The 13,780-nt window shown below is 42.8% G+C and overlaps 1 protein-coding gene across 5 annotated transcripts in view; it reads right to left on the bottom strand.

Annotated features, from left to right (window-relative positions):
* Positions 1 to 1,295: 1,295 nt before the first annotated feature.
* The window catches only part of SASH1 (SAM and SH3 domain containing 1), a 155,813-nt gene continuing 143,328 nt past the window's right edge, over positions 1,296 to 13,780 (bottom strand). For all 5 annotated transcript variants that reach the window (XM_087817676.1, XM_087817677.1, XM_016223915.2 and 2 more), the window contains 4 exons: positions 13,058 to 13,171; positions 8,045 to 9,144; positions 6,438 to 6,569; positions 1,296 to 4,620 (listed from right to left, as the gene is read on the bottom strand). In XM_087817676.1, coding sequence (XP_087673802.1) covers positions 4,357 to 4,620; positions 6,438 to 6,569; positions 8,045 to 9,144; positions 13,058 to 13,171 — 1,610 coding nt within the window. In that variant the 3' untranslated portion in view covers positions 1,296 to 4,356. The remainder of the gene's footprint in view (positions 4,621 to 6,437; positions 6,570 to 8,044; positions 9,145 to 13,057; positions 13,172 to 13,780) is intronic.

The following is a 13,780-nucleotide window of genomic DNA, read 5'->3' as shown; positions in this document are numbered from 1 at the left end:
GAGCATCCCTCCTCTCCTTTCACTCTCCCTCTCCCTCAGAAAGCGCTGTGTTTGCTCTGCGTGGGTCTTCACGGCTAAGAGTAAAGAAAGTCATTATTCCAAGGCTCCCAAATGAGTGTGTGGTTGGAATAAATGCAAGAATCCAGGCACACCTTCTTAGGAATCATATGAAGAAAGTAATTTGAGTTGAGCTATTGATTCTTAGGAGTCATCGAGATAAATCACGAGCTGATGTGAATAGTTAGTTCTGTAAAACAATGCAGCACTTCAGATAAATGCCTACTCTAAGAGCACATGAAATATCCCCACTGACAAAACAAATTGCGGGGGGGGGGGGGGGGAGTAAGACAATGATTTATAAATAAACCCTATACTGTAACGGTAACACTTCCTTTAATGAAATCCACCAATGGATTTAAATTATTCTATCAAAATTTAAAACATGCATAATTTTAACACAGCCATCCCACATGCTAAGTTTAAGGATATTCCTAAGAGCGTTCTTATAACAGCAGAAGCTTGTCCTTTCACAGGTACTGGTTAAGTGAGTTATCTGCATAATGGAATACTACACAGCCATTAAGAGAATGGAGGGGTATGGCAGGCAAGACCTCCAAGGCATACTGGATTTAAAAGCAGTGTGTAGTACTGTGCATAGGCCATCATTCCTGCAAAGAAAGACACATGCAGTTCTATTGCAAATACATGGAGCATTTCTAAGATAAGCAAACACTGGTAATAACTTACTTGTACTGAGACAAGTGGGTGACTAGGGAGGAGGCGGTGATTTTTTTTCTGTCTCAAGTGCGTGCAGTACCTACTGTTTTCTATTAAACACACTCCATCCTAATACAAAACATGTTTTTATGTCAATTGTGGTACATCCACGTTGAAAAGGATTTTTGTCAAGTCAATTAATTTCTAGACTATCCCAACCTAGATTTTATGTCAATGGAAAACTGGGGTTTTGTTAACTGTGTGATATTAAGCAAGTCAACCACCTGTGTGGCCTCAGAACTCATCCGAAAATGATGGGCTTAGACTACCAGTGACTTCCACCAATCTCTTTGTGGTTTAAGATGCTGTGATTATATGACTCGATTTTGCAATATTTGAAAAAGTTCCCAATAAACTGGCAAAGAGAATCAGTGCCTATCAGACAGTGAGCGGTACTGTGGCAAAAGTAACTGTATGCAGCTACTACTACTTTTACATTTTATTCTTAAACCACACTTTACAGGTTCCTTTCCATTTCTCTTCCATGTGTATCTGAAAGATCCAAGGAAGAAGAGGCATATGTTCAACTGAAGAAATTTATTTACTTTTTTTTTTCTAGGTACATAGATGACAATTATAGACAAGTTTTGATACATAGGAAAACCCTTCTGTCCTTTCTCTTTGCTAAATGAATCATCACAATAATTTTTACAATTTTTTAAAAACAATACACAGCTTTCTTGGGCTGAAGCAATCGCGAGTACATATTGGTACTGGTATATTACAGCTACTTACAATGTTTAAAAACAGCAATGGAGAAAAATAAGTTATTTAAATACTGATTTCATATACAGAAAGTGCAATGTTGTTAGTTGTTATATAACTTGCTTGACAGCTCCTTGCTTCATCAATTTAAAATCAAGGGAACTTGGACTCAGACTGCTAGGTTTATTTTTCTGAAAATAATACAGTACACACAGGCAGCGGTGACTTGGTGAGCTGACTCCCTTTGCTGAGTTATGAAAGCAAACTTTGCTATGTCAGGAACTGATTACCAATACACCAGTAATTTCCAACGTCGCCCACCCCCAGGTTTAGGACAGAGAAAAGGGCCCCAGGGTAAGGCAGCCATAAAAATCTATCTCCTACTCAGTTATTTGGGAATGTCAGTAGTGGTTGGGGCCGGCTGCATTTCCTCCTCGACAGCTTCAAAGTGAAAATTTACACAACGGATGTGTAGCTACCTGAGCCTAACTGCCTTTCCAGGTTTCTTTTGTGCTTTCCCAAGATGACAATTGCCACCATTTCCTCAACATCCTGTACCAAGTGCAACTGTTTAAACCTGGATATTGCTGACCTGACCACCTGTCTTCCAACACCCACAGGCGACCCCAAGCCACCTCAGTTAAGTGTAACACACAAACACCGAGGCTTTTCTAGGATCAAATTAAAAGTGTAAAGCAAAAGAAGACCCAACAAATACTAACGATAAAAAACAAAGGATTTTTAAAAGTACAATAAAATAAAAACCACCTCAGACCTTTCAAATCAGGAAGGCCTTCCCACCCACAATTACCCGTGGTCCCTGAATTTGACTTCTCTATGCAAAGGCAATGATTTCCAAAGACGAGTGACAAGAGTACGGTTTGGCATTCTCAAAAGCTCAAGCTCAGAAAATTCCCTTTTCTGGTGCCACGTTTACTTCAATAAATGTTACAGTGAGAGTGAAAACTTGGAAATTCACGCAAGATTTCTCCTCCCCCTTCGTTACCTGTTATGCATGACTTATGCGTGGTCTTTTTGCTTAAACTCCGAGCAGGGTCTCTCAAATGTCACGCTGAGGTTACTGCAAACACAGAAGAGAAGCCCACCTGACAGCCCTGTGTCGGCCACAGCACTGGACACGTTTCAGCAACGTGGTTATAGGAGAGTCCAGCAGCCGTGTTACTTCCCAAATGGGCTATGCTAACGGGACGTCACAACCTGAGGTGACAAAAATGGGCCATTTTTAAGTGTGCCATCGAAATTTGGCAGCTTTAGGTTTTTATTCTAGATTTCCACAACTTCTTCCCATGGCATCTTACAGAAAGTCTTACTGAAGAAATATATATTATTTTTTTAAATGCATACCAAAGAAAGACTACATATATCACCTGAGAACATCTTTTCCTCAGAAACACAGATCTAAGTATATAAAGCAAATGCTGAAATGGCTTTGTAATTAATGAAATCACTTTCCCCCCTGAGGGAAGTCATTTGTTTTAGTGAGTAGATGAAATATTACAGAACTTTTGATCAAAGCTTTGTGTTGACAGGGTTTCTATTGTAAATGATCACAGTCAACGCTTAGCATAGTGCTTGTGAAAGAACAAAAAAACAAAGTCATTTTGGAAAAATGGAAATCTTATTAGTTGTCTAAACTGCTTGCTGGGAAATCAGACACAAGACTAAAAGGGCAGAGTGTGCTGAAATCAGTTGGAAACAATTGAAAATATGCAAATACCTAATATATGGAGAATGTAGTTTGGCTCCAAAGTGAAGCTTTATTTGAATTAAAAGAATTATATAAATAAGAAAAGAAGGAAAACAGTATCTTAATGGTAAGACAGAAAAAAACTTTTAAACATCTCATCAACTACTTCCCTTTTTCAAAACATGTCTGAAATCTTCAGCCTTACAATGACTCTTTGCAGAGGTGTTCTGTTAGCTGACGGCTGAGTTTTGGGATGGACGTGGCCAGGAGTCCAAGCCAACACCATGGCACAGTGATCAACATGGTAACAACACTACACTGATTAAAATGAAAGGTAGTTATGTAAACACACACCCACACCCACTCACATATACACACATGGTATCTTTGTGAATTACAGATAGTTTACTAGATTTGTAGTTAGATACACACTCCTGCGAAATAAGCCATGTAGCATGAGATCATCAGAGAAGCCCATTTTTGCTGGAAACATCCCAGATATGTCAGATGGCAGTCTAAGCTGAAAGACTTGGAACTATGGTTACATGGTAGTGAATGCTAGTTAGATAACTGCTTAAAAGCTTATATTAAGGCAAATAAAAGCTGACTGCTAGAAAGCAATTATTAAAATGTCTCGTTTACCTAAAGGAGAAGAGGACTTTTTTTTTCTAGTGCAGACAGATTTTCTTACTTTTGAACCAATGAGGGTGTCAACCGTGTACAATCACTCCCGAGTCTGTTACTTTGGCCTAGCTAAGCCTGTCTGGTCCTCGGGGATCCTGCAGGGTGACAGACGGAAGGTCAAGGGCCCCATGAGAAATGGAACAGGCTGCCCCTCCCTCTACCCCCTCCCGGCACACCCAGACCGACCGGAGGCACAGCTTTTGTGGCAAGTTGGCATCTTGGTTCTACCATGTTCTGGAAATAAAAATAAGTGCTTGTCTTTTCTTTGGGGGTCAAAGAGAACCACCCCGATTTCCTCAAAGGGGCTTTTCTGGAGAAGAGAGGGTCATCGGGCCTGTGCCAAGGTTTCGAGCTCTGTCTGGCCACACACTGGGCCTTTCTTCTGGATCTGGTCTGCATGTCAGGGGAAAGAGAAATTGCATCAGCATCATAAGCACAGTGAAAGGGTGGCTCTTGTCCAGGGAGGTCCATCCCAGGCCTGGCTACACGGCCTCAGGGCCTGGTGGCAGTTTGAAGAGTCTGGCTGCAGACACGAGCTTGCTTATGTGTCTCTCCTCTGTGATGCCAGCGTCCTGAAGGCAAGTGTGGGACAGAGAAGGCACTTGGCCCAGTGTGCTGAAGCCTGCCTCTGTGAGGGCGCTGGTGTACATGGGCAAACCAATGGAAATCAGCCAATCCGACACAGATGAAACGCATCCGGGAGAGAGGGGCTTTCTGCAGATTTCTGTGAGTCCGCCGCTTGGAATCTGGATAAAGAAAGAAAACCATTTAGAGAGACTCTACACATGCCACTGGAAGGCTACTTCTTATAAGCCTAAAAGGAACACTACTATCACATTACGCCGCTGTACTAGCAGAAAGTGAAGATGCTATATGTCAAAAACCAAGTAGCATAAAGAATCCTTTCTCGATTTTTCAGTGGTGAGTCAAATTTTCGAGAAAGTGTCTGAGGTTCTAGAAGGTACGTGGAATTAGACCTAACCCAAATTATGTGTCCAACTTTCCACACTGTGAGCATTTATATTTCTGGCTATTTTGTCTCGTGGTGACATGCTCTTCAAGGAGAGATCCCAAAGATGACTGAAGAGGCAGGCCGTCCTGTGCGACAAGGTGAGAAGTAAAACACTCAATGGTTGCATGCTTATAAAGTAGATTTTCCACCATATTTTGAATCTACATTAAAACTAGAAGATTAAACATTTCATCACTATAAAGACCCTAAAATACAATAATAACAAGTATTGGCTAGGGCAGGGAAATGGTCATTTCTATTTGACTTTGGGAAGATCAAGTGCTATACCTTTCAAAAGGTAACTGACTACCACATGGGCACATCTCTGACAGGTGGTGCGGTCTCGATGAAGCAAATCCTTTCAAGTAACGTATCCTTAGAAATTAACCTCAGATGTCTACATAGGATTTATTAAGAGTGTTTTTCACTACATTACTGAAAATAAGAAAATTGGAAAAAACCTAAATGTTTCACCAATACAGATGGCTAACCTAGAACACATTCACCAACAAGAACACTTTGGAGTGTTGATAACACAAAAGAACTTTTAGTAAGAAGACTGGGTTCACGCTCTGACAACAGAAAACAATCAGGTTTCGAAACTGTGCATTTAAGTTCTTTGTATCAACAACACTCCAAAGTGTTCTCGCAGGTGAATGTGTTCTAGGTTAGCCATCTGTATTGGTGAAACATTCAGGACTTTTTTTCAATTTTTGAAATTTTCAATAATGTAGTGAAAAACTCTCTTAAAGCTCTGTAGACATCTGAGGTTAATTTCTGAGGATACATCACTTGAAAGGATTTGCTGCATGGAGACTGCACAAAGTCTCAGGGATGCACTTGCTAAGTGGAATAAGCCAGTCAGAGAAAGACAAGTATCACATGATCTTACTCATATGTGGAATCTAATGAACAAAAATGGCTGATGAACAAAATAGATCCAGAAACATGGAAGCATGGAACAGACTGATGAATCTCAGAGGGAAGGTGGGGGTAGGTGGGTGGGTGGGGGGAAGAGATTAATTAAAGAATTTATATGCACATATACATAACCCATGGACACAGACAATAGCATGGTGAAGGCCAGAGGGGACAGGGCTAGAATGGAGGGTGGTCAATGGGGGGAAAAAAGGGGACATCTGTGATACTTTGAACAATAAAGATAAATTTTAAAAACAAAACTGTGCATTTACTATTATTATATATAGAGAAATGACTGGATGGAGTTAACTTCTTTGCAGTGCTGGGAGTGTGGATAATTTCATTTTTTTCTTTGCAGGAGGCAGACAATCAATGACTCTCATCATTGATGTTTCTATCTCTCCTCCCGCCCTTCCTCTCTCTGAAATCAATAAAGATATATATTTTAAAAAAATAAATAAAATGACATTTTAAAACTCTGTAGGCTGAATATGCATTGCTTCCCTCCCAGGGGTCTTCTTTTGATAGTTATAATGAACCCCGGGCTACTTCGTGGATGCCAGTGTGCTCAGCATTAAGCTCTGTAACTAAATGGATTCAAAAAGCAGGGTGAGAGTAACGGCTGCTCACCGCCATGCGGTGCTGCTTGCGAAGCAGCTTCACCCGGATCTGGTCCATGTGGGCGGCCACATCCCTCTCGGGCTGATCGAGGTCTTCTGCGTATCTTTGCACCAGGGCTTCGGGAATCCCGCAGCGGCCGTGCTGCGAGGGGAAACAGAAATGTGTCAGATGTTGTGGCAAGGATCCCTCTTTCTCCAAGAACAGTGAACATAAAGCAGGTTAAGACATTTAGCTGCTGGAACATAGCACCAAAACTTTTCATTGGAAGTGAGTATGTATTCTCTATGGTCAGGATGTTTCAGAGGGAATACTTTTACATCTTTACATTTCAGGCAGTAATAAGCTCTATGAAAATGTTTTCAAACATAAAGCAGAATACTACCATCCTACATTGTGGGGGTGAATGCCCTCACCTCACTCTACCTGATCACTTTGCAAAATATTACTGAAGACTGTCTCCTGAACTGCAGGGGAGAAGGGCAAACTTCTGCTCTGCCGTGGTCTACTGCTGTGCCTCATCTATCAGGACGTATACCACAGGCCCCGGCCAGGTAGCTCAGTTGGTTAGAGCGTCGTCCTGATACACCAAGGTTGTGGGTTCAATCTCCAGTCAGGGCACATAGAAGAAGCAACCAATGAATTCATAAATAAGTGAAACAATAAATCAATGTTTCTCTCCACCCTCCCTTCCTCTCTCTCTAGAAAATCAATTAAAAAAAAGAAGAGAAAAAAAAGGCTTATAGTGCCCATATCACTAGGCCAGCATTTACTGCAGAGTCGAATTCTCACTACTTTCTTTTCAAAGGGGTTCATTCACTAGACATTAGGGAGAGGAGGATACTATTGTAAGGCATGATCACAACAATTTTATAACAAGGACTCCCAGGACTGCGTTATAACAGAGCTGGCATTTCCCTGAGCAAAGTCCAGTTACATCTATTCTCGTTTGTCTTCAGTCATTGTGGAATTGGTAGATCAAATCTTGATTTTTCTCAAATGAGAAATGAGTTTTCATTATAGATCTCAATGTTTTGGGTAAAATGGGATTTTCACATAATCCTTTCCCCGTTACGCATACAAGATAACGGTACAATACAATTATTACATCCAAATAGGGTTCTATAATTCTCAAAGTATGTTCACATTTATTTGCTCTTAATAATATCTATAAGAGGTAGCTATATAGGTTATTATTAATTCCACTTTACATATAGGAAAATGAAATGAGGATTTGTTAATATCTAAAAACATACATGTTAAGACAGGAAAACTGGAATTCAGGCCTATCCTGTCACCTAAACCAAGCCTTTCAGGAACCAGTTCTAGTACTGATTTACAGTTTTAACTGCAATGTACAGCTGCCAAAAATTAAAAACAAATAGGCAAAAGAAAAAAGGAAAAGAAAATCCAAGGCTGTATTTGCATTTCATCTGGACACTGTGCCCCCATTCATGCCATCACCAAGCAGCAGAGGCACCTGCTGTCAGCCACCCTGTACTTTGTCAGAATGGCCCCCACCTCCAGGCTGGCCTCCTGGGTCAGCTGGTGTTCCTTTCACCGGGCTGCCTGACTTATAAAAACAGAGGCCTGTGAAGTGCGGTCTGGGACTTTGATACCTTATCGGAATATGGCTCCTCAGTGAGATCAATGCCTTCAGCCCGTAACTTGTCTTCAGTGAGCATTTCCAGATCGACTCCCCGAGGGCAGGAGATCTTCCTGGTCAGAGGTCCACCCAGCCTCACCCCATGCTCCTGGAGGCTTGCACTCTCCCGCAGCTCTGAGAGCCAGGGTGGTGGCCTGGAGCTTGGTGGGCTGCCAGGCTCCTGCCTGGAGGGAGGCCCAGAAGCCAGAGGTGAGTGACAGTCACTAGGGCCACCGGAGCCACCCTTTTTCAGGGGCAGGCTCGGTGCGCTGGGACCAGGAGGACCGGGGTGGAGGCCATTGGCCAGGCGTTCTTTGCTCTTCTTAGCAGGAACAGGTGGAGGCTGCGTAGGATGTCTGGCTGGCGTTTGGGCCTCAGAGCCCCTCTGCTCACCTTCTTTGGTGCCTGGGGGCTGACATGTTCCTTCAAAATCGAGTCCTTTTCTGTGACCCTCAAGAGGAGTCCTTGTGAAACTGTGTCTAGGAGGTTGAGCATCATAGTTTTGGGGCAAACACAGAGGAGGTGACATGCCCTGGGAAGAGGCTGCGACTGAGCCACCCAGTTTCTTAGTAGTCGTTTTCTGAGGGTCAGAAAAGCTCTTGCTTTGGGTCAGTAGCAATGCATTGTCAGCGGCAGAATCTTGCTGGGGGCTGTGAACCTTGGTGACAGAGGAGGCTGTCTTTTGTGGCACTTCCGGTATCTGAGGGCAGGGCTCTGTTGCCGCGCTAGGCACATCCTTTTCATCATCAGGCTCTCCTTGAAGGTCATCCAGGGAATGGGATCGGGGCCACGTTTTCACAGGCTGGGGGCCCTCCAGGGTCTCACAGCTCCGGCAGATGGACACGGGGAGGCTTCTCCGGTTTTTATTCAAACCAGTCACACACGGCTGATCACAGCGCTTGAAGGTGTGAGGGGTCAGACCGCTGCCCAGCCTGCTCTCCTCCAGCTTCAGGGCGTCCACCGACTTCAGCAAAGGCAGGGTGGGGAAGTTGCCCAGCTGATTCCTGTTGAAAGACTTCAAGCTGGACTCGGTGGATGACTTGGCAGAGAGAAGGGCAGATTTCCGAGTCTTGCCTGTGAGACAAGGAAATGTGTTACAATCCCATCTTCAAAGGCAAATCAATCAAACTGATGTATAAAGGTGTGCTAACATAATTGAAATCTCCGACTCCTATATCCCATTGCTGAATTACATATACTAGGGGCAGAAAATCACCATTCATGACGTTGATTGATAATGGGATTACTGTGGTCTCATTTTTATTTTTAGGAAAAATTCTTAGTCTTACTAAATGTCTCATGGAGATCGAAATTAATGGAGTTATGTGCTAAGGAAATATGCTGTGTCAGGCAATAAAGCAAGTCTGGGCCTGAAGTCTGTTCCTAAGCTGCAATCAGTGTGGAAGGTTGATCGTCCACAGCCCATTCAGAAAACACACGGATGGGATTTCTGTCCAGTGAGCATAATTTCCTCAGGTCACAGTTGCAGAGGGGAGGTGGACTGAATTCTGGGGCAGGTTCTATAAACGTTGCGGCCCCATAAGGTTCACTACTACCTTTAAAATCACACCTTCCTCCAAGCCCTTCCCTCTTCGTGTTTTGTGTATAAAATAAATCAATCCTAGAAGCAGTTGGCCAACCTTGGGATAGATAAGTAAACAAGCTTAAGTGAGTATGTTGCTTGAGACAATCTATAAAATACTGACATGGTTCTAATTCCCTACAAAATAGCCCTGATTAAAATAAACTGTCAGACTAATAACTGAACCATCAACCAGACATAACCTATTCATCTGACAAGTGTTGACTGATATTAACCAATACTACTACTTGATACGACTCACTGAGAATTTACTAGCTATGGGTCAGGCACTGTGCTAAATGCTTAGTTTTTTTCCATCAATCTCTCGCTCTGTTACATTTTTTATTAATACCATGTTTGTTGTGTGCTTTGATCCTGGGCTGAGGGGAAGACCCCAGATGATAAAACATAGTCCAAGAGATCCTAGTACTTTAGGCCCACCAAAAAAAAGAAAAGAAAAATATTAAACCCACATTAGATCTGGAAGATACAAAGAAATGGCTGGCTCTCATCTCTGAAAAGCCACTATCTTGTAACTAAAGGTTTTCAGGGAACCCTTTACTACTGTTTTTAATCTTGCTGTAAGTGGGAGCTTGGGGGGCACAACAGGAAACCACAAAGCTACCCACGGAAGTACTGAGTTCACCTGAGCTCATTCCACTTAAGACTTCTATCGGAGACAAGTAATCTTCCTGAAATTTCTTATCAACTGCTTCCAAATGTTAGGACAGGGAAACAACAAACAAGCCATGCAACCCTCAAATTGCCCTCTCCCCCAGTAACTGCTATGGACTCAGGCACAGCGGAGACACTGAAGGTGCCACTGCACTGTAACCCTGATGGATGGGCCACGTGGTAAATTGTTTCCCTCATGGACCTAATAGTTCCCAACACTCAATGTTGGTTTTTATTGTGTAAAGAAAAGGACATCGGAGACACACAATTTAGGTTTTACAGCTGCAAATACCTTAGACGGAATTTATTCACCTCACACAGCAGTCAGGAGGAACGGGTACTGGAGGCTAACTATTAACTATAGACAAGGAAGGTGGAGAGGTCAGAAAGGGAAAGATCAGCACCGAGTTCGTGATGGTAACAGCATCATTCTTTTCCAGAAAATTGGAAATCAGTACTTTTCAAAGAAGGAGTATCTTTTTAAATGAAGCTTCATTTATAAAATAGATCAAAGCTGCCAGGGCAGCTCCAGGCAAAGCCCAGGCATGACTGAGCCCCTCTGTGGCTACCATCTCTCACATCACCCATGGTCCCCTGCCCCCACCCATGGTCCCCAAGGAATGCAGAACCCCATCATGAGTCACACTTAAAAACCAGGGCTCTGGGTGCATGTGCTCCCAAGCCAGAAGTTATTGCACAAGAAGCCCTGGCTCCTTTAAACACACTGTGTGTTTATTTCTCCCTTCACTGAAAATACTTTCCTAGTGAGAGCCAGAATAGAACTGTGCAGCCTGGTTTAATATTTGAATAAACAAAGGTGGGGAAGGTACCATGTTCTTAACTGTGAAGTGGACAAAGACAAAAATATGGGGGGGGGGGGGGGGGGAGTCAAATGCTTTTAGTTTGTTTGAACTGCAAACTTCTGGAAATTTTAGACCCTGTTGTATACCGTTATGTTGCTTTCCAAAATTAAATGCATGGTTGATCCTGTTGTCCCAAAATCTGTTTATTGATTGTCTTCCATGTGCATATAACTATGGAGGACATGTTATAAGTCACTGATTCTAAGAGGCCATCATTTGCAGTGGGTATGGGACTCAATGCTCCAACTAATGGCAAAAAAACACGTTCTCTGGTGACTCCCAGTAACTAGACCGTGGGCAGGGCTGGCCCAACGATGTAGTGTGGGGACCACAACTCTGAGCCCATAGTCATGCTCTCTGAAGGAGAAGGAAGGAAGCACCGTATGAGATGTGGGCAGTTGTGTTCTGTATGGCTGGTCAGAAATTTTGAGATTTTTGAAAAACAAAGTATAATATTTTAGGATGTAATCATATGCCCTTTATTTTCAGAGATCTAGCTTCCACAAAAAATGAAGCAATGAATGCTTGGATAAAGTCTGTCTTTTCACTTTATTTTGGTATTAGATATCTTCATACTGTAATCTTTGATAGACCACAGCCAGAATCTCTTTTCACTGAAGGAGCCACTCTAACTGTGCCCCCCAAGCTAACATGATTGCCTGCTTCACTGGCACGGTCTGAACACCGAGGGCTGCCCCCGCCTGGGCTATGTGTGAAAGAGAAACACTGAGGAGAGGGATGATGCTGCTGGAGGAACCAAACCTTCAGGCCCTGGCTTCCCATCATGTTCTCAGAGAGGCTCCTCAAAATCTTCATATTGAAATGAGAGGCCCATACATGACAGTCCCAAGCACTGAGATCTTCTTGCTCCAGAGTAAATAAGCAAACAAGTATGCAGAGGTCCTCCATGGTATGTACTTTCTCCTTACTTAAAAATAGGTCCTCTTATTTAATCTACCCTTGGTTTCTGAAAGTACTTATTATAACAATACAAACTACATCTCTTCTGGCTTAAAGTTCAATGAAGCCCAGACACCACTGGTTGACATATGATGACACCAAGGAGAGTATGGACTTGAAGATGCTTATGGTATTGGAAAGTAAGGTCTAAAATACTGAGGGCCTGTTACGAGCCAGGGTGGTGCCAGGTGAGATGGTCTAAAGGGAAAGAAAAACAGCTTCAGCTATTACATAACCTCTGAGCTTTGAAGTCTTTCTCTAAAAAATATGCCTTGAGTGATCATGGGCAATACATACGTTAAGCACCGAGTCCACTGCCCAATTCATATCCAATGTTGAATAAATACTAGATATTAACATATTATTGTTTTGTTTAAGTCTTACAACAATCTCAGAGAGAAACTCATCTTGCTATTTCAGAGCTAAGGGAGCTCAAAGACATGAAGTTAACTTGACCAAAGTCTTCAGCTCATAAATGTTCTATTCAGGGTTCAAACCCCAGGTCTCCTCACTTGAAATCCCACGGCTCTTTTCATGATCTACACTGGGTGTTAAGACTCTGAGAGCTTCAGGACAATGGAAAGTTGAGGGTCCCTTTCTCTGACACACAAGTTTAGTCTTGAACTCTCCATTTATATCCGAAGAGGTACGAAAGGATAACTGATGAGAGGACGGCTGTAGTCATTTCTCAAGAACATCAGTTGCCTAGGTTCTTGGGGGATATTCACTCTTCCTAAGGATCTTAATTAAGCACCAATAATCATGGAAAAATTCCTCCCTCTATTGCCAGTATTTCCCAAAGTCTCAGGCAGAGGAAGAAAGTCATTAGCCAAAGCACAGATGTCAAGAAATGACCCAAGCGGCTTGCACACAAAGATGCCTCCATGATTATCTGTAACGACATTACCATTTTCCAGGTTCTCACTGCTTTCGTAGCATCCTGAGTCTCGTGGGGAGCATCCGCTCAGGCCCTGGCTGTCAACAAGCAGCTTCTCCTGAGATCCTGACTGGTCACTGTTACCTGGAGAAGGTGAGCATAAAGCATGGAATCTTAAGTCAACCAAATCCCAGGTTTACCATCAGTTATCACCATGCATACCATACATGTTTAAGCCTTGGGCTTTTGGAAGAACATTTTTCTTTTCAAATAAAGTATCACAGGAAGATAAATTTGGAGACTGAGAGTGATAGTTGGAGTATGTCAATGCCCTTTAAGTTACCCAGAGGGTGACTCTGGCTTCAGACCATTCATGGAGAGAAAGCACTCAGAGCCTTGTGTCAATAGTGGGGGAAGAGAAACCACAGTCCTTTCTTAGGGATGGTCCCATGAAACAGAAGCAAAGAGTGAGCATGTCACTTTCACAAGGAGCTGTTGTTGTGTTTCAAGTTATTTGTCACATGCTTTCCAAATTTAAGAGCTACTATAAAAGTGTCAAATGAAGTATCGAATTTTATTACAATTTACAAACATTCTTTGGCCTTGGTGACACGGGCTGGCCATTGCATTATCTCAATGAAACAAGGCTGGCAGAAGGGAACAAAAACCCCTACACCCAGGAGGAGCCAGGGACAAATCCTTTTGTGTCTGTTGTTTGGATTCAGCTATAGGGCATTCTTTCCCTTTGCCTTC

Source organism: Miniopterus natalensis, chromosome 5 (genome assembly GCF_054644295.1).
Source record: "Miniopterus natalensis isolate mMinNat1 chromosome 5, mMinNat1.hap1, whole genome shotgun sequence".
NCBI lineage: Eukaryota > Metazoa > Chordata > Mammalia > Chiroptera > Miniopteridae > Miniopterus > Miniopterus natalensis.
Note: the sequence above shows the minus strand (reverse complement) of the source record. Positions and strands in the feature narration are given on the sequence as shown.